The sequence below is a fragment of the Fukomys damarensis genome, unplaced genomic scaffold (genome assembly GCF_012274545.1).
Source record: "Fukomys damarensis isolate Sample0158 unplaced genomic scaffold, DMR_v1.0_HiC HiC_scaffold_2, whole genome shotgun sequence".
In the NCBI taxonomy this organism is placed as follows: Eukaryota; Metazoa; Chordata; class Mammalia; order Rodentia; family Bathyergidae; genus Fukomys; species Fukomys damarensis.
Window position 1 is genome coordinate 12,479,364 of NW_022900914.1, and position 21,261 is coordinate 12,500,624.

General features: G+C 34.6%; 1 protein-coding gene across 2 annotated transcripts in view; it reads right to left on the reverse strand.

Moving 5' to 3' along the window:
• Window positions 1-21,261, reverse strand: part of Memo1 (mediator of cell motility 1) — a 121,138-nt gene that overhangs the window by 13,493 nt on the left and 86,384 nt on the right. Inside the window, exons 6-7 of one of the 2 annotated variants that reach the window (XM_033763487.1) lie at window positions 12,364-12,506; window positions 3,810-3,886 (exon numbers count right to left, since the gene is read on the reverse strand). In XM_033763487.1, coding sequence (XP_033619378.1) covers window positions 3,810-3,886; window positions 12,364-12,506 — 220 coding nt within the window. The remainder of the gene's footprint in view (window positions 1-3,809; window positions 3,887-12,363; window positions 12,507-21,261) is intronic. The other variant, XM_033763490.1, reaches the window with a different exon arrangement.

A 21,261-nucleotide genomic window follows, 5' to 3' on the forward strand; every position in this document is an offset into this window, starting at 1 on the left:
AAAAAAAAAAAAAAAAAAAAAAAAACCTACTTCTCATCCACCAAACCAGTATAAACACTCAAATATTGCTCTTCTCTTTCAATCAAAATAGTAGAAAAAAATTTTTGGCATTTGGTCTTCACCTCTTCATTGTAATTATAAATTATTCTTCTAAAACTGTTCTACAAAGGTTCTTAATTCATCACAGAATTTGACAATCTTCAACTTTGTTAAGATCGCTCCCTTTTCTGTGTTATTGCTTCTTCTTTACTTTCCTTAAGCAGTATTTTTTTCACTGGTGCTTCTTTAATCTCTCCACCCACTTGATGCCAGTTATGCTCCTGTGACCTAACTCCCCTTTTTTTCCCTACTCTGTTCTCTCTCTGGATATTCACATTACTATTTTTAACAATGGCATTAAAATCCTTTCTTTCCACTTTTTCTAACACTTATAGCACATCTCAAGTCACACTTCAAGTGCTCAATAAATGTATGTGACCAGCAAGTTCTAGACAAAAACCATGTCTAAAATTGCACTCCTGCCAGACATGGTGGCACACATCTGTAATCCCAGCACTCAGGAGGCTGAGGCAGGAGGATTGCTGTGAATTGGAGACCAGCCTGGGCTACATAGTGAGTTCCAGGTCAGTCTCAACTACAAAGTGAGACCCTGTCTCAAAAAACCATAAACAAACAAACAAATAAACAGAACTCCTCTTTCTCCTTAGACCTGTACCCTCACATTCAATTTGAGTGAATAGCAGCTTGTAGGTAAGCATGGAACCCAAAAAGCATTCAGATTACTTCCATTCCTCAGTATAAACTAGCTAATCAATTACTGAAAATGTTCTGCATTCTACCTCCCAATGAGTTCTCATATTTCTATATTATAAGGGCTTCTAAATCTTTCACACCAGTGAACTGAAGTTCCATTAAGAAGTCATGTTTTCTCTTTTTATTACCTTCAACAATTCAGATAGTACTAGACATTTAGTAGACAATCATTAAGCATTTACTTTATGAAGAAAATAAATGATAGATGGCTGGAGATTTTAGCTCAGTGGTGTTGCCACCTATCTCACAAGCGCAAGTTACCAAGTTCGATCCCAGTCCCAAAAAAAGAAATGATAGAAAAGTTGTTTAATGCAACTGAAAACTAAGCCTCAGAATAACAAGACTAGAACAAGAAGTCAAAAGCAAGTTAATGAACTGCAATGAGGCCAACAAATACAGTAAAATCCAAACAAAACTCAAAAGGTATCGGGCGCTGCCCCAACCACCTCACTGAGGGTGCAATGGAGAATGAAAGAATAATAATAAAAGAGACAAAGGTTTGCATAAATGAAGGACTGGGACCTGATCTAAGCTCTTCTTGGCTAAGACCATGAGCTCTAGAACTGTCAGTATTTATTGATCATATAATATAATATATGCTATAATATAGCACAGGACGTAAAGGCAGATGTAGGAAACAGCAAGTCACTGATGAGAGCCAGGCTTATCAAAAGGGAGAATGATGCATTCCTGCAAAGAACAAGTCATAATTAATGAGACACCTGTGTTATCTTTAGCTAACATCTGATGTGGGAGAATGGCTGCGCAAGAGTCATAAATCCCCAGCTGCAGTGCTATTTGGCTATCAGAGACCACCCATCTCACCAATTATTGAAATCTCAACTGTGACAGTTGGCACAGGGAATTCTTTTTCCAGATGGCAGCCAAAGGCTCTTCTAGCAAGTCAAACAGGCCTAGGACAGACTCATAATTTTAATCAATAGCCAATTTGTAAGCCAATTCAATATTTTATAGCTTGCTTAGCATGGTTTTAAGCTGGTCTCCAACGTATTAGGCAACAACTGGATTTAAAGTAACAATGAAGGGCCAAGAATGTCAAGCTGGTCTCCTACAGATTAGGTAACATTTAATGTAACACTGAAGGGCTACGAATGTAGCTTAGCTGTGCAGCATCTGACTGGCAAGCAAGTCCCTGAGTTCAAGTCCCAATACCAAAAATAAATAAATAAACAAACAAGATAAATTTAAATATAATAAAATGTTCTAGACAGCAAAATCTGCATTCATTTATTTTCTTTTTGGTTTTTTTGAGACAGGGTCTCACTATGTAGTTGAGACTGACCTGGAACTCACTATGTAGCCCAGGCTGGTCTCGAACTCACAGCGATCCTCCTGCCTTGGCCTTCCGAGTGCTGGGATTACAGGTGTGCACCTCCACGCCCGGCTGCATTCATTTATTTTCAATAAAACATAATATTTATTCTTTCTGAAAGTTCAGATTTAAATTCTTTACTGAAATATTTTAGCTAGCTACATTAGACTAAATAATCTTGTACTAAAATATATGCATAAAGTTGATTTGAACAGACTACAGATTTATAGGCTGATGGACTATACAAATTATTCAGAGATTATTTAGCCTAAGTATCTGTTCTTACAGATGAGAAGCTGAGAACGAGAAAACTAAAATGATCTGTAATAGCAAATTATTGAAGTCCTACTATATTTGGGCTGTGGGCAAGATGGTTTCACTATCCACTCTGGGCTACACTTGAACTCTTGGCAATCCTGCCTCAGCCTCCCAAATGTTAGGATTATAGGCCGAGTCCTACTATACTTAATGTCCTGTTTATGAGTTGATTCCAAAATTATTTGTGCATTTAAAACAATTAACAATAACCACAGTACTTTAAGGAAAAAGTAAAAGAAGGTTCAGGGACTACTGTTCTCCTAGGTTAGACAAAAACACAACTATTTTTTTAAATTCCATACTTAAAGTAACAAATTAAAATCCCATTTAGGTAAAGTGGTTAAAAAATAAAATTATACAGAAAGAATTTGTAGAAAAAGCAAAGGACAAGAGAAGAGAGAAAAACTGTTTGCATTTATAAATATTGCTTTAGTTTTTTAATTACAGGCCACTGAAGCATAAAGCTCAAATCTGAACATGCTTAGAATCAATGAAAAATGAGAATCAAAACAAAAATACAATTTGATATAAATGACTTGTAGATTTTATAGAAATACACCAATGATTCTAATTTATTATATTTAAATTTTATGAGGAAAAAATTAAAATATACTTCTAAACACACTTGGAATTTTATAAAGTATTTGTATAAATTCCTTTAGTGTGGCAAACAAGACTTAAGTCACTAAATTTTATGTATACTGGAATTCCTACATTTTATCATCCTAAAGCTATATTTCCAGAAGGAAAAAAGTGATAACTGAAAAAATAAAGGCTTTCAATCAGATGTTTAAATATTTACACTTCATGTCTCCATATTATTTTCTACCACTAGTTCATAAAATCTTCAAGATCATTCAAAAAAATATTTGGCCTACTACCAAACCAAACCTAAAAATACACTAAGTTATTTAACGAATTGTAAGAAACAACAAAACAGTTCAGAAAGAGTCAAACAAGTTATTTTGAGCAGCCATCAAACAAATTACGGTCTACATATCCCATCATATGCTATGGTTATTACAGATTAACAACAAATATTGGCATTAGTATCCTACTGTCCTTAAAGCTAAGACACCTCTCCAAAAGAAATTTAAATCTGTATCTTATTACTTTTCGGTATTCTCGTTAATCAAATAAAACTATGAAGAAGGAAATATCTACTAAAACAGGGATTATTCTTATAGCCAATATTCATGTGAGGACACGATGCATTTTGCACTTTTAATTAAAGAGGGCAAGAACTGTTTGTCTATGTATATTTTAACATATAAAATCTTGAATCACTAATCTGAAATTTTAAAAAAGTCTTACAGCATTAAAACCCCACACCTGAAAGACTTACCATTTTATCTAGATGTTCAATGGATCTATAAATCTCCCCCTGGGATTCATCATAGTAACTGTAACGGAACCTTTGACCTTGAAACAAATATCATGTACAAAATAAAATAGGGAAAAATTAGAAGCTAAAAAGAAAGCAGGCGCTTACCAAATAATTTCAGTTCTCATGAAAGGCAAAGCACAGCTTAAGCCTCAAAGAGAATCATTCCCAAAAGCCCTCATATATAAAAATAAAAGGCGTATTTGGGAAAATAATGAAGAATACTATTATCATCGATGATTTACAATGTTAAAAACTTTTTCAAATTGTAGGAACCTTAAAGTCACCAGTAATACAAGATTAAGGAAACAAACAGCTTAAAAGTTAGAAGCATTGTTAAACATTGTATCAGTCTATCACGGAAAATAAACCCAAAAAATATAATTTAAGAAAATGTAGTTTAAGAAAACTATCTCAGTGTAACAAATCAATGATTTAGTTCCTACTGTGCAAATTCAAAGATCTGATCTCTACTACAGAAAAAAACATGTAGGTCAGCAATACCTGCAGCTTGTGTAAGTTTATGGCCTCAATGAAAAAAAGAAGTATCTCGATTTTGTACTATATGCAAAGGATCAATACAAGTGCCTTAAACAAGATACATAAAAGGATGAATATAATAAATAGTCCTACCCTGACATAAAATGTTAAGAATACAAGCACAGAACATTCAATGTTTAGCTGTTCTCAAAAGAACAGAGAGGGTAAAATGGAAGAAACTTTAAAAAGAGACAGAAAACAAAGGTTCAGAAAATAAATTGTTTCCTACTATATTTCCATGACAATCAAGCTAATAATACAACAGTTTAATTGACTATGATGTGTTTCAGATACACCTAAATCTACCTTTCAGCGATTCCTTTCATTTCTTCTCTTTAAAGATTCACCAAAATTATTTTGTAATGGTAGTACATGTATCAAATGTGCACACACGCGATCCTATGGTTCATGCTTAAAGCACTATTAGTATATCCAAACATCATCCTCACTTATGAAAAACTGAGTCTCTTTGACTAGATAATTGAAATTTTTAAGTTTTCTGTTCATCTTACTAAAAAGTCACAATGTGTAGTGAAAATTATAAAAACCTCTTTGATGTCTTTTCTAAAGAAACAATCATAGAATGTAACATTTCATTCACTGGTTGATGAATTACCTTACTAAAACATATTTCCTTAATTTTCACACTGCCATTTTCATATACATTAATATATACTATTACTCAACGTAGCAGTTATTAATTTCCCAAAAGCCATTATTAAAATCAGCATTTCTTTTAAATGATGATATCCTACAATGGAGCAACAGCCTGTGAAACAGTATCTGTTTTCTAATGTACCAATAAAGATTACTGAATGTTGTCATAGTTATGAGATCTACTACAATCTCCAATAAAAGAATTCTTAAAAATAACTGATCATTTGTCACTCAAACGCTGCTATATTAAATAATCCATCAGATATTTCTTTCATATTTTAAAGTTAGGTATAGCTTGTTTTTCTTTGAAGAATGTGTGTACTATATATACTAGTAGGAATCACCTGATATTAAGAACTATAAAACTGATCCCATTCTTCCTGCCTACCAGGTGCTTGTCAGAAAGCCGCTCAAAGCTAAATCTAAAGTTCAGTAACAATAACTTACTGACACAATGGTGTCAATGGTGCTAAACTTTTACTTCTGTTTCAAAGTTTTTTTTTTATAAAATGCCCAATGTCTTTTATGAAACAAATTAAATGATTGTCTTAAGAAAGAACACAGAAAGAACCACATTCTTGGAGGAACCCAAGGGTGAGAAATATATTTCATAACAGGTTTATACTAATACATTCTCTTTTTCCTAGCTTCTGGAAATAGCTATTAGATTTAGCTACTGTCAATAAGGCTTATGACTGGAACATAACTGTCCTAACTGAAAACTGCTATTTCCAGATACAAAGAAAGATGCATATACTTTGTGACAGCCATTTGCTACTCAAAATATGTTCTCCTTTTCTTAGTTCAGAGCTGTTGTGTCAAATGGCAACACTGACAGCATAGGAAGTGAACAGTTTAACAGTATTTTAAAGTGCTACTGTTTATATGGGCAATTTTCAATGTAACTTTCATTTAAACATTACTTTTGAAGGAAATATACACGGAATGCTTGAAATATCTGAAAATACTGATTCAACATGATTTAATGAGAATGACAAAATACAGAGGAAATCAATTAGAGCAAATATTTATTATTTTGTTATTCTTTTTACTTTTTATAGTCACTTCACATTTAATAGCTGAAAAACAGCATAAATAGTTGAACAGCTTTAAAGAATATACCAACTAAGAAGTCAAAGCCATACTACAAATATTTTACTTATAATACCTCATTACTGTCTCAAAATTTTTAAGTTATACAGATACTTAACATATTCTGAATATATATATACAGATATAGATATATCTGTGTGTGTGTATATATATATATATATATATATATATATAAAGAATCTAATTTTAAGTACATAAATAGGTGACATCAGCTTAGCCTGTATGTATGTGATGTACACATATATGTGATTATATAAGTGCACACACATGTGGACAGGCCCCTGCAATCACTGCTTAGAAATTGACTTCAAAAGGTATTTGTTTCATATTATTTTTTAAAAATTAAGTTTCTCATTATTTTATTAATGAAAAAAACGCCAGCACTAATGTAATACACTGACTATAATGCAAATTTAATCATTGTTCATTTAAAATAAATTATAATTTCATGTATCTCATAAGCAAATATATATTATTCTATAAGATTTTACATTTCTGACCTTCAGGAAAATTATGAATCTACACTGTAAGCAAATACAGTTGCCTCTGTACCTGGAGAACCGGACTTGTGTACTTTTATAAGTATGAACAAAACATATCACATAGTAAGAGAAAATTACTTACCTGAAACTTATCCTTTCAGAAGGTACACTGGGAAAATGGATTCTTTGAGCCCCTGTTTCAACTCCAAGTATGAGCTTTCTAGCCTTAAGAGCCATTGACACTGCCCCTAGGGGCAGCACAAGCTTTGGAACTCCCCTAGTGAGTATGTCAGTAGTTTCTTCAGGTGCCTTCCCTCAGTTCTTTTCAAATTCAAAAGATGAGAGGAAAAATAACCCAAGAAAAAAATCCTGTAAAGCAGAAACCTTACTCTTTGAGGGAAGGAGGGTAGCTCATTTGTGAATCCATTCCAGAGCACGCTTTCTGAGAAAAAGAAATACAGGTAAGTAATTTTCCCATCTCCAAAGGTGACTGGTGATTAATGAGTGGATTCACAGAGTGTGGAGTAAGCTCCAGGGATGTCTGTTTAACACACAACACTCAACTAATGAGGACAAACAACAATGAATGGTACAAGAACCAACACTACCTTGAAACAAAAAGTAAAAAATTATGAAAGACCTCAATATTAAGCTATGCCCCAGACTGCAGAAATAACGATGTTGGAAAGTTGATCTACTTACAAAGCCCCCAAAAGATGAGACAGACTTTCAGGTGTTAAATCCAATAAAAACTGTATTGTAAACTGTATTGTACATTTACTTATTCACTTTGTTTACTTGTTAAGCCATTTTCAAGTATTTTGAGAGAGATTAGGCAATTCTGTAATGACTGGGAACATTTATAAATGAAATGACAACAAAAAAAGCTAAATTTCACAAAGGAAGTATCTAAGTAGTATCAAATAAGGTTGTTTTGTTTTTTTGGATACAGGGTTTTGTTATGTAACCCAGGCTGACCTCAAACTCAGGGGAAATCCTCCTGCATCAGCCTCCCGAGTGCTGGGATTACAGACATGCATCACCACACCCAGCTAAACATAAGCATTTTTGAAAACTAAATGCTATGGCCCTTTTATTCTGAAGTCTTAGTTATAATGTGAAAGTATCAGCCCTATTTTAATCCCGCAAAAGATCAAAAACCTGTCTGTGAACAGTATGTACAAATATTTGAGAAAAAAAATATAAAGGGTTGGATGTTTTATGAATTAGCTAACTTATATTCATATAAACTTAAATATTTGGAAAATAGCAACACATGTGCACCTCAAGACTAACAAAAGTATTAACAATCATTAATATATATTATAAGAAAAATGTAAATATTTAAAGGGTAAGTGGCACATATTTATAAAACAAATTATAAAAACCTAAATAAATTAAAAATAGTGGAGAATCTCAGCAAACTATATATTTTAACAAAACAGGGTATCACAAACATTTACCAAGCTTATTTGAACTGATATGCAAATCTTCATAAAAGGCAAATCAAATAAAAGCATGACTCAGGTTTTCTTTTTTTTTGGTTTTTTTATGTTTTTTTTTTTTTTTGGTACTGGGGATCAAAATGACTCAGGTTTTAAAGAATAAATTTTTAGATCCAATTTCACTTCAACACTCATTAGAAGTTCATGTCAATAAAAAACTCAATCTAAATTTGGAAATAAGTATTTCAGAAAAGGAAAACATAAACATAAGCAATACATATAGAAGCAGGGCATAATAATTCATGCCTGTAATACCAACACTCTGGGAACCTGAGGCAGGAGATAGAAAATTCAAGCCTAGAGTAGGTAACTAATTGACATATTGTCTCAAAATAAAATATAAAAGGGCTAAGGATATACCCAGCACAAAGGCCCTGAGTTCAATTTCCAGTACAACCACTCCACCTCCCCTAAAGAAGAATGAAAATTATACTAACTAGAAAAATTTAAATAGTTCCAAAATATTCTATAGGATAAAGAACTTGGTAAGGTACTAGGCACAGTAGTGAATGCCTGTCATCCTTAGCATTTGGGAAGCTGAGGCAGGAGGATCAGCAGGAATTCAAGGCCAGCCTGGGCTATTTAGTGAGTTCAAGGCCAGCCTGGACTAGGTAGTGAGACCCTGTCTCAAAAAACAAAACAAAACAAAACAAAACAAAACAAAGAACTTGGTTAAGTACAGCAAATGTCTTGTACTTACTCCAGTTCCTCCTACTAGCAGTGAAGGAGAAATAAGGTAGGACCATTAGAATGAGATATATCATCCTACGGTACTAAATAATGAATTTTCATATGTATAAGACTGATCATGAGATAAAAGGCAGGAAACAAAATGCAAGATTTCATTTTGAGGAGCTTAAATAACAGGAAAGAAAGGAGGGAGAGGGCCAGGGATTTAGCTCAGCGGTTCGGTGGCCTGCCTTGCAAGCGCAAGGACCCGAGTTCAATCCGTGGTACCAAAAAAAAAAAAGAAAGGAGGGAGAATGACAGAATCCAGGTTCCTGTCTCTCCCTTGCCTTGGTCTAACTCAAAAAAGTAAACAGATTATTTTAGTCTTTCTATTTTTATCCTCCAATGTCTCTTTTCAAATATAAATTAAATCTAAATAAGGTCTGAAAATCAAACATCTATAAAGTAAAACACACATAAAAAGTTATCTTTACAATGAACACTGGCTACCAAGTAAAATGAACACAGAAAATATTTCCAGTTTACACGTTAGATCCCAAATGTCTCTCCATCACTAAGTTTGCGTTCCTTTTTCTTTTTTTTTTGCTAAGCTGGACCAACTATAAAGACAGTAGCTAAAAATGAAAACTAAAGTCACGTCAACTAGCCTAAAATAATACTGCTCAACAAAAACAAACTTTCACTGTATATGTCAGAGTAATGTGTTAATCAATTAAGTGTTTTATTCTTTAAAAATCAGCTATTTGGAATTGCAATGTGTTAAAACCCTACCTCAATGAACCTTGCAATATCTCTGTATACTTGAGGAAATGAATTGTTCCTGTGAAATTATTTAGAATTCAGTGTTATGCCTGCTTTCACATGATAAAAATCGACTTGTATAGTAGGTTTTAAAACAGGAAAAAAAATCACTAAGTATGTTCCTCATGAGAAGCAACTACACTTTTGAGACAGTAATACAGCACACTACCTTAGGATAACAAATACTACTAATAATATACATTTGAGAAACCTGAAACTTAATTCTTAAAAGAGCTTAACCCATAGCTAGCCAATGATTCATATTAACTTCAATAAGCATGCAAAACAGAAAATTATCTTACTTTACAAGAATATTTAATATGGTATCAGTGAGGCAAGGACACTAGCAATTCTGGAATATTATCTTACGTTACACCTCTCACAAACCCCCAGACACAGTCAAATATCTGAGAAAAAATTAGCATAGCGGCTTGCAAATATATAAAGTAAAACAATTAATGAGTACTGTTAGGTATAGTGCCTCCAACTAAACACTTGGAAAAGTTCTATTACTTAAACATCAAACGCTTTAGTTTCTAGAGAATTTTCATAATTACTGTTTATCAAGCTTTGGTGATTTTGAGTTATTTTCTTGATGTTATCACCTGGAAACGCTATTTTTACAATTTAAATATCAAAAATTTCAAGAAATCACAGATAAAATGGCTTAAATGAATTTCTGAAAATCCAGGTAGAATGTAAAAAAAATTATTTTTCTCTCAAATACAGTTACACAGAAGAGTGGACTAAGGTTTGTTTTAGAATTCTTTAATTAATGAGGTAAAAGTAATGTTTCCATGTTTTATATAGATTTATGTTACAATTGTAAATGGTGCCCACTTAGAAAAAGAGCCCAGATTCTGAAAACCAGTATTAAAAAAACTAATTATCTAAATCAAGTCATTCATAAGAGACTTCTAAATGAAAAGTAACAGGGCACTTGCTTCAAAAATTTTGATTTCCAGATAAGTGTGGTGGTACACACCTGCAATCTTATCACTTGGTAAGTTGGGAGGCTGACACAGAAGGATCACAACAACTTTGACACCAGTAAGAGCAACACAATGAGTTCAAAGCCAGACTGAACTACATAGTGAGACTATGTCTCAAAAAACAACAAAAAACAAAAACAAAAAATCCCAAACATGAATATGCCTTGTTACCAACACAAATTTACAATACTAAGAAAAGTGGCCCTTTTTCAGTAATGCTATTTGATAATTTTTTTAAGACTATCACTACATTTCTAAATTCCCAAAAAGAAATTTTTTACCTGGGCCCTCAGATCTAATATTTATATCCATTTAAAAAAATCACTTCTGGCAAATGCAGTAGTCAACTAGCCAATGAAACCAGTTATTTTAAAATCCTGAGAGCTTCTGTAAGAGTTTCACAAGGGAGTTTACCTGCACACCCTAAATCTGGGTCTCCCAAACTTAGCACAACTGACATCTTAGGCTAGGTATTTCCCTGACTAGGGAATAGAGGGTACATTTCATCCTGTGCATTATACAATGTTTATTTAGCAGCTTCCCTGGATTCTACTCATTTGATACCAGCCCTGTCACCACCCCTCAAACCCCATGCCAGCTGAGATGATAAAAATGTTTCCATGAATTTTCAAATATCCTTTAACAAGGAAAATCATCCCTATTTGAGAAACAGTGTGCTACACACACACACACACACACACACACACACACACACACACAATCTGTACCATCATGAAAGATAGTTCTCGAACTGAGATCTGAACTTTGAGAAGGCCATTCAGAGAAGAATACAAGAGAAGACTAACCAAGCCATAAATATGTTGAATCAATTCTGGCAATCAAAGGACAAGACATGTAAAAAGTCAGAGTTCCCTACAACTTATACAGTGTGTTTTCTCTGGGCTTCTAGCATACTACCTTAAAAATTATGGTCTTGTGTTTTATATTTCCTTATAATTAAAGAAGTATCTGATGAATCAATAGATATTGGCATCCTTAAACCAGTATATAAATGAGTCAAAGAGATGTCCTAAGAGGAAAGAAATCTAGGTATATTCTGGAACAGTAATGGATAGATGAGAGCAAAAGCACCCAAAGAACATGAAAACAAAGTTTACCAAAAGAAGAATCCACAAATGTCTCACTTCCTTCATGGTCTATTCATGGTGAAGTAGCCTTACTCTTATAATTCACAATAATCATAAAAATCACGTAAGAGTCTTTACCACTATAAAGCACTGCCAAGGAAGACCACAGTGATAATAGCCAATATATTACAATCTTTGGCGGGTAGCTTTAAGATGAAGGCTATTGTGGAGACAACTTAAGCACCAGAAGAAAGACTAATGACAAATAAAGGAAATCTAGAAAAGACTAGCACAGCACACAGTGCATCCTAAAGAAGAATATCTGTTAACCCACTAAAACTTCAGAGAATCTACCATACGCACATAGGTGAAAATGGGATTCAAAGTTCTCAACTCCCACTAACAGAAGTAAAGCAAGGATGCCCTCACAATGTGAATCCAATTATACCAGTCGCCTTTGGAAATGTGCCCATATCACTACTATAACCTGACCCTTTTAAAATGGCCAAAAATCTTTTTTATTCACTGTTAAACACTGCTGCTAAAAGTAAAACTTTCCAAGGAGAGTGATAAAGAACTGAAAATTAGAGCTTAGAATGACACACATATATAATATCTACCATGATATGTTAAAATCTAGAACTTACCCCAATGGCAGAAATCAGAAGAAACCACAAAGAGATTACTAGGATCCGCTAGATATTTACTGAAGAGTTTTCCGAATTCCTGTTCTTTTGACTCACTCAGAGCTCCAACCAGTACAGGAATAATGGTAAACTCATCCTTATGGCTTAAAGAAAACAGGAAAAAGAAAAAAAAAAAAAAAAAAAAGGTCATTTAAGATGTTTAAGAATAAAAGTACTTTTCCAAATGTATTGACACTGGAAAGTGGAATATTTATTAACAGTGGTAATGATAATATACAAAATATTACTGTTGAATTCTTTAAATTTAGAAATTAAATGTTGAAAGAAGATGATTTAAAGATATGAGAAGGACAGAATACTGAAAGTATCTATTCAAATTACAGAAATATATGTTACTTTGTGTAAACAAATTTATTTACAGTTATAATGACACCCTCAAAAATGAAAACCTAAATCCATCATGAATTTGAGTCTTCTCAACTACCCACCAGGTTACAATCACCAGCCCAATCCTTGTGAGTTTAAAAGAGCATTAAACTCTTCCTTGCTTATTTTAATCATATCTTCTTATAAATGCTGCCATTTCTGGCACTTGTTCTATAACCTGCCAGATAAGATCTACAAAACTTAATCTTGGCCCCCATAAAATTCATCAACTGCACTTTTACATTTATCTACTGATCAGATATAAGCCAGGCTGAAGATAAAACTCAAATTTCATTGGCATCCAGGGTAAAGAAAGAATTCAAGAAATACTGATTTCTAGCAGCAAGAAAGAGACCATGCCCATCCACAATATTTATGATATATCCACACAAGTCCCTTTTTTATACCCTATAGATTGACAGATTTATGGAAAAGGAAAAAAGCAGATTAATAAAGACGATGATATGCTATGCTTATCCAAAACCTTTAAAATTTCTTATTGTGAAAATTTACTTACATAAATTCAACAGTATTCATATTGTAAATGATCCTAGATTTAGAACTTTAGAATCATGAATCTTATTTGTCTGACTTGTTCAGAACAGGACTTTTAAAAAAATTATAATAAATGCTACTTAATATGATGTGACAATTAACTGATATCAGACAAACAGAACTCATAAAAGAAGTTTTTTAATACTAAATTTAAGTAATCCCAAAACAAAGTTTGGCTAAGCTACATAAAGCTAAATTCAGGGCACCCAAGCACCTCCCCCATAAAAAGACCCCCTTACCCTTGTCAACTGCGAAATAAACAGAACATACAGATCTCCAGTCCCTCTGCAATGCAGGGGCTTCTTGGGCAGAATCTGCATCTATGGAGTAAGAAAAAAAAAGGAAGCTGGCAGAGGAAGCTGCCATGGGATATCTCATTCTCTGACTCTTGCTAATTTGCTAAGAAACTGCCCTAGAACAAATAGGAACTCTTCATTTAGTTAAGGATCATTATCGATTGAAAGAAAAGAATTTCAGCTGAAGTAAAAAATTCAGGAGGATTGTCATGAATTATTCTAACCTCAAGAACTACTTACATAAATATACTAAGATCATCGAAGAATCTGCCAATAATTATGATATGGTAGGAAAACAGTAAAGTATAGAAGCCAGAAGAAATGGGTTCAAGTATCATCCCTACCAGACACAGCCTAAAAATATGCTTCTAACCTGACTTTGAGAAAGTATTTCCTAATCTGTAAAATGATCACATTTACAAAACCTATTTCATAAAATTGCTATTATGTGAAAAATACTAGAAGAACAGTGTTTTCTCAACAGCAAACTTACTCTAAAGAAATAGCAAATCCACTCTCCACAAGAGCCACCAAACCCTCTAAGTCATCTCATTATGTGCTTTCACAGAAAAAAGTCTTATCTCTATAGAAACCTAAGGTTTAAATCAACCCTCTGTCATCTTTTTAAAAACAAAATATAATTCATTCATTCTCTATGCCCACAAAGCACTAATGAGACAGACAGAGACAGAGACAGAGACAGACAGAGAGAGTGAGAGAGAACATTTGAAACCAAAATCTAAAACTCCTGCGTTTTAAAATCCAAGTTCAGGGCCAGGGATATTTAGCTCAGTGGCACTGCGCCTGCCTTACAAGCACAAGGTCCTGACTTCTATCCCTGGTACCAAAAAATAAATAAATAAAATCCAAGTTCTGAAGTTGGACTTCCCAGGGAAATACAAAATTTACCTTGAGAAAACAAATATAAAGATGGATAAGACCATCAAAAACAGCCATTTTTGTGCTTTTATCTCAATCAAAGGGAGAAAACACGTTTATCATGTTAATCAACAGAACTTCTTGCTAAGAATGGTGGAAGGCCTGCATCTTACCAGGCTTCATCACCTACCCTAGCTCCACGAATGTGGAAGTTCCATCAAAGTGACTGAAAACCAGCAGCTTCATTATCAACAGGGGATGGCTTTGACTTGGAGCACAGACAAGGAAACTCACAGCAAATTAAATAAAAGAAAAGAAAAATATGCAATTCTTTAAGCCTGAAGCCACTGGAGCAAGACACAAATCAGAGGACCAGGTAGAAAATGAATAAGGAGATGCTGGAAAAAGAGAACAGCCATAGAAAGACTTAATAATTTCTCTACAAATCCTGAGAAAACAGCCTGTGCCATCCACACAACTCTGGCTCATGAGAAGGCTGCACATATGTACAAGTAAGATTCCAAAGGCCCCAAGAGAATTATAAAATGCCAGCTAATTAGAACACTGAAAAAATGGGGAGGGAATCCCTGAGAGAGAACAGCATCCCTGGGTTGATAGGAAAATCTGCCTGCAGGAATCAGGGTATAGATCAGTGAGGGGTACAGCACCTGCGGAGCATTCACCAGCACTGCAAAACAAAAACAAAAGCAAAACACCACCTACATGCACACATAAGGAGACATAACAGCCCAACAGAAAGGAAAAGAGGCAAACAAAAATGTGGAGAACTTTGAATGTGATTCTCAAAGCACATAAAATCCACAACAGAAGGTATACATCTACTGGGCTCAGTGTATAAAACCTACAACCAATCATTCACTAAGCATTCAATTCTGCAATCATAGGTACAAACCCAAAAAAGAAGGGTAAAACAAAAACACAAATTTCTAAGAAGCTGAGGAGGATCCCAACAGTCAGGAGACTGAGGCAGCAGAATGGCCATCTAAGGCCAGCCTTGACTACATAGCAAGCCTCTGCTGGGGAAAAAATGAATAAATTCAGAATGCAGAGATACTATGATATACAGTATACTGTCTAAAATGTTCAGTTCAACAACAACAACAAAACTCATAAGCCAAACAAATAGCAAACTGTGACCAATAGTGAGAGGGAAAAAGAAGTAGCCACCAGAAGTTCTATCTGAATAAAACATGAGCTTGGATCTAGCAGACAGAAACTTCTAAATATTCAAATATATTCAAAGAACTGAAGAAGTTATGCTTAAAGAAATAAATCTGGACTACTAATTTTAAAAATGCAGACTTTTAAGTGGAGATTTTAGAAGTGGAAAAGTAAAAATTCTAAACATGAGACCAAAAGCAGAACTCACATATTTTAAAAAAATGAATTCATCCAAATTAAAAATTTTTGCTTTAATAGGAAAACAAAAAGATGTATCACACAAGGCCAAAGAATTACACTACACAGTTATGAGAATGTTTAGAGTCAAAAACACTGACTGAAATAGCTATCAGCTGGGATACAGATAAAACAGAACCATTATGCAGTTTTTTTTTTTTTTTTTTTTTTTTTTTTTTTTTTTTTTGGTACCAGGGATGAAACTTCGGCCCTTGTGCTTGCAAGGCAGGCAGCAAAACCACCGAGCTAAATCCCCAGCCCGATACCAATTTTCTTTCTGGGGTAATTAAAATGTTCTAAAACTAGACTGGAAACAGCACCCAACTCTACAAATTTACTTTAAAACTCAGAGTTGAACAGTTACTGTTATGGTTTATATTTGGATGCTCTCGCCCAAGGCCTCAGGCACTCACAGGTGGTTCTTCTGGAAAGTTTTTGGATCACAGGGACAAGATCCTCTGGAGTATACAGATGGTGTACAGACGTTGGGAGAAGCCTGGTTGGAGAAGGTGGATCACTGGGGATGCGGCCTAGAAGGGTCTAACTCCTTCCCTCCTCTCCTAGTCTCTCTCTGCTGCCTGCATGCTATGCCCTAAGCTATTTTCTACCATGTCCCTCCACCATGTTACCCTGTCTTGGAGACAGCCAATCATGAACTGACAAAATGTGAGCCAAAATAAACCTGTCTTCCTTTAATTTGTGGGTGTTGAGTATTGTGTCACAGTGGGTGAGAAAGTAAGACACTTACACTAGTGAATTTTACAGCATGTAAATCATACCTCAATAACACTATTAAGAAAGAGAAAGGGTGAAGAAAAATTCATCTTTGCCACTTACAGACTATGCCAACTGTATCGGATTATTATCCTAAGGCTCAATTTTGTCATGTGTTAGTAAAATCAGTAACACTTACCACACAGGGGCTCTTGTGAGCATTTCAGTAATGAAGAGGAACGTTTTATCTCTTCTTTTTCTATCCTACAGCTTAAACCATGATGCAGAAAATGTGTATATCCAAAATATGTTATTGACTAAAGAGTTGAAATCTCAGAACAATAATGGAGCACTTTTTAAAAACAAAAACACTGTATCACCAATGCTTTTACCAGTATAGAGTAAGAAAAGCTTCTAATTCTAGTGTAAAAATATGCTGAAAATGTATTCCAATTGATAAAACATAATTTAGCTGACAGTTGCTTTTAATTAGGGGCATAAAAAACAATTGAAACCTTAAAATTAATGGGGGTTTTTTAGTTTTAAATATAAGCTTTACTTTTTAAAAGTTAATACGTGCATTACAGAAAACAAAACACAAGAAGCAAAGATTAAAGTCATCCAGAGTCATAAGCAACTTAGATGTGTCCTTCTAGGTCCCATGTGTACATACACAACATGACATTTTGTGTGACTGAATTTGTACAGTGTGTCACGCTTTCCCACACGTCATGAATACTTATCAATTCAAAATCCCAAAGCTACAATAGTATTTTTGATAAGCAAGAATATACTACACCAATTCAATCTGTTAGAAAAGAATTATAATCCTCCGTTTCTTGGGAAAATGGCAACAGGCCTCTAGATAGAATTATTGGCAAAGTAACAATACTGAATTTCATTTCCTTAATGCTCAATTTAAAATGAGAAAAATAAATGGTATTTTAGATGAGATGAAATATTATATGCTTAGTCTTCCTCTACCATTTAATGTGAATATCTCTATACTGAACAACATTGATGAATACGAGAATTCTTCTGACTTCCCAAAGAATCTAGAAGTAGCCCTGAGCTTGTCAAGATTGAGAGAATTAAATCATAACAAAGACAACTAGCTATAGTGAGCCAGGCAGGAGGGAAATTATTATCATCCCTAAGATGCCAAGGTTGCTGCCAGGTAACATTGCCAAGACTTATTTTCTTCTCCCATTTTAGTTAAAAACGTTGGTAGAGAATTAAAAAAAACAAAATTTGGTAGGTGAGGTGGACAGGGGCTGGGGATTTAGCTCAATGGTTCCGCTGCCTGCCTCACAAGCGCAAGGACCCAAATTCGATCTGTTGTACCAAAAAAAAGAAACATGAGGGGAACAAAACATACATATGTAAATACACAAAATATTTGATAAAAGTAGATCCTCATCTTCTGAAATGTCTTTAATACCCATTGTGGCAACCTTCATAGTCACAAAAACTTAAAACTTTTCCACTACCACCAACAAAGACTTTTTGCCTAATATTCAAGTTCTTTCATGTTATAACTCTGAAACATTTCTCTCACTGATGTATAGGGAACACTCAATGAGATACCATATAGAAAAAGAGAAGTTTAGAAACACATAAATACTAAATTTTCTCCAAATTCTCAATAAATGACAACAAATAATATTTAACAAATAAGTTTTAACTCGTCAGTGTAATTCAAGCACTCAGAAGGCTGAGGCAGGAGGATCACTGAGTTGGAGGCTATCCTGGGCAACATGAGTTCAACGCCAACCTGGACTACATAGTGAGATGCTGTATCCAAAAAAAGAAAAAATTAATGGTAAAACCTATGCAGAAATACACAAATAACCATGAATATAAAAATCATAAAACAAATGGAAACAAAGACTTTGTAAATAGGGGAGGGTTAAGGGGGAAAAGGGAAGGCAGGGGGTATGGGGAAAAAATGAGAACCAAGATCTGTCATGTAAAGGTACAAGATCCCAATGATGAGTGTAACTATACTGTACACTTAAAAAATACCAATAAACTCAATAAAAAAGTAAAAGTCATAGAACATATTTTAAAATGGCACTACTCTTGTGACTATCATTAAACTGGGCAGATGCAGTCAATCTCAGACAACCTCTCAGTACTGAAGAGAAGCTATTCAACTTTCTTAAAGACTACAGAAGAGCAGATCTTACTTTGCTCTCACCACTTCAAATATTTAGGACCTTTGCTGAGGCCATAACCAAAGAGTAAAGTAAAATCATAAGACCTAATACAGAGCTGAGCATGGTGGCACACATCTATAATCCCAGCACTCCTGAGGCAAGAGGATCACCATGAGTTCAAGGCCAGCCTGGGCTACATAGTGAGTTTAGGGCCAGCCTGAGCTACAAAGGGAGACCCTGTCTCAAAAAAACAACAAACAAACAAAAAAGATCTAATACAAATCTAAACTACAATAAGGATAAAGATGATACCAAAGAGAGTAAAAAAACCTAGAGATTGGGAATGGTACTGTGGGACCCTAGGAATGGAGAGGATGAATGGGAGTTTTACAGCAGAGTTAACATTGTAGGTCTGATGCTATAATCGTGAGAAGGCGCTGTCTATAAACTGGCACTCGGATAGCATCTGGGAACATTGCTTTTAGGGTATTTATTTGGTAAAGCTGTTTCGCCCATATGAGCAACTTAATTCTGTTATGCCAGCTTGCCAAAACTGTTTAAAAACAATATGAGCATTTCACGGCAAACATACTCCTTCTGAGAATCTGGAGTTATGATACCTGGGGCTAGCTACCTGCGAAGTGCTACGTGACTGCTCCCAGTAACACCTTTCGCTTCTGCATGTGAGCACAGATTCCCTGGAAGAACTCTGCTTCCTTTCTGTGCAACCCACCTCTGTGGGGGACAGAACATTAGAAAGCTGAAACTGAATTCCTTCACATTCTGTCTGATCTCTTTTTCCCTTGCTGGTCCTGCTGTGCATCTGACCTTTCTAACAAATCATAGCCATGAGACCACAATTTCAGTGACCTGTGAGTCCTTATGGAGAGTTACAAAATGTGAGGGTGGTTGTGGAACCTCTAAAACAGGTGCTAAAAGCAAAGTGATATAAAGAATCATAACTGTAGGGCCAGGGATTTAGCTCAGTGGTTCTGCGCTTGCCTGAAAAGCTCAAGGTCATGAGTTCGCGCCCCAGTACCAAAAAACATATAGGGAAACTATACACCAGGCATGGCAGTAGATGACTATTATCCCAGCACTCAAGAGGCTGAGATGGGAGGCTTGTGGCAGATCAAGGCCAGCCTAAACTACATAGTGAGCCTCAGTCTCCAAAACAAAACAAAACCAGAGAATCATAACTGTAGAGTTTTAGGGTTCCATACAAAGAAGAATTTCTCTCATTTTTTCTTCCCAATAAAATTAACCTTTAACCAGCACCCCAGCACTTGGGAGGCTGAGGCAGGAGGATTGCTATGAGTTCGAGACCAGCCTGGGCTACATAGTGATTTCCAGGTCAGTCTCAACTACATAGTGAGACCCTATCTCAAAAAAAAAAAAAAAAAAAATTAGCCTTTAACCAAAAGGGCATGCATAAAGAGTTTATATAGAATACTCTAAGCCAAGAGTATGGTGGCTAGACTTCAAGTCCAGCCTGGGTTACACAGTTCAAGACCAGCATAAAGTACAAAATTAGAATCTGTCTAATAAAACAAAAACAGAATGCTCTGGGGCCACGGATTTAGTTCAGTGACTGTACTTGCCTTCTAGGTTCGATCCCTGGTACTGGGAAAAAACAAAAACAAAAAAACAAGCACAAGGGAGAAGGAGACTATTAAGCTAGCTATCAATGAATTAAATAACATTAATATTTAAGTCAATATAAATTTTTACTGTTTATCAGTAAAGTGAATCTAATTAAGATTCTCAAAATTAATCTTACAGATTATTACCATTCTAAATTTTAATCCAAGTAAGAATATTGGCAAAAAAGATTTAACAGAAGAGTATACTTCAGTTACAAGAGAGAAATACTACACATATTATTTTAGAAACTCAACTATCTGAAGCTATTATAAAGTAAACATTCTATCAAGCTGACCAAGGTTCTTGGAAGAATCATAAAACAGTTTTAGAGTTTTTGTGTTGCTGCTGTTTTGGGGGGGTTTTTGGTTTGATTTGGTTTGGTTTGTTTTGTTTTGTTTTGTACCAGGGATTGAACTCAGGACCTTGCACTTGTGAGTCAGGTGGCAGCACCACTGAGCTAAATCCCCGGCCCAAATCCTCGTTTTTTGTTACAAACAAATCAGTATTTCCAATTCCCTGTTTTTAAAGCTTATATCTATTTCTGGCTTTTATCATCTCTGATAATGGCTATACTATGAGACTTTTAATCCTTGCATTCACTTCACTTCATCTTACTATCCAACACAGAAACGTATTTGTTTCTACATTCATATTATTCTATATAGAATCCTGCTGATTCTAATCTGTCTCTCTTGTGTAGTCACATTGCTCTCTAATCCGCCACTCCTATAGTTGAAAGTTCCCAAGACTTTGTCACTGAATTATTATTGGCAATCTCTTTTATCTCTAATCCATCTCTGACACTG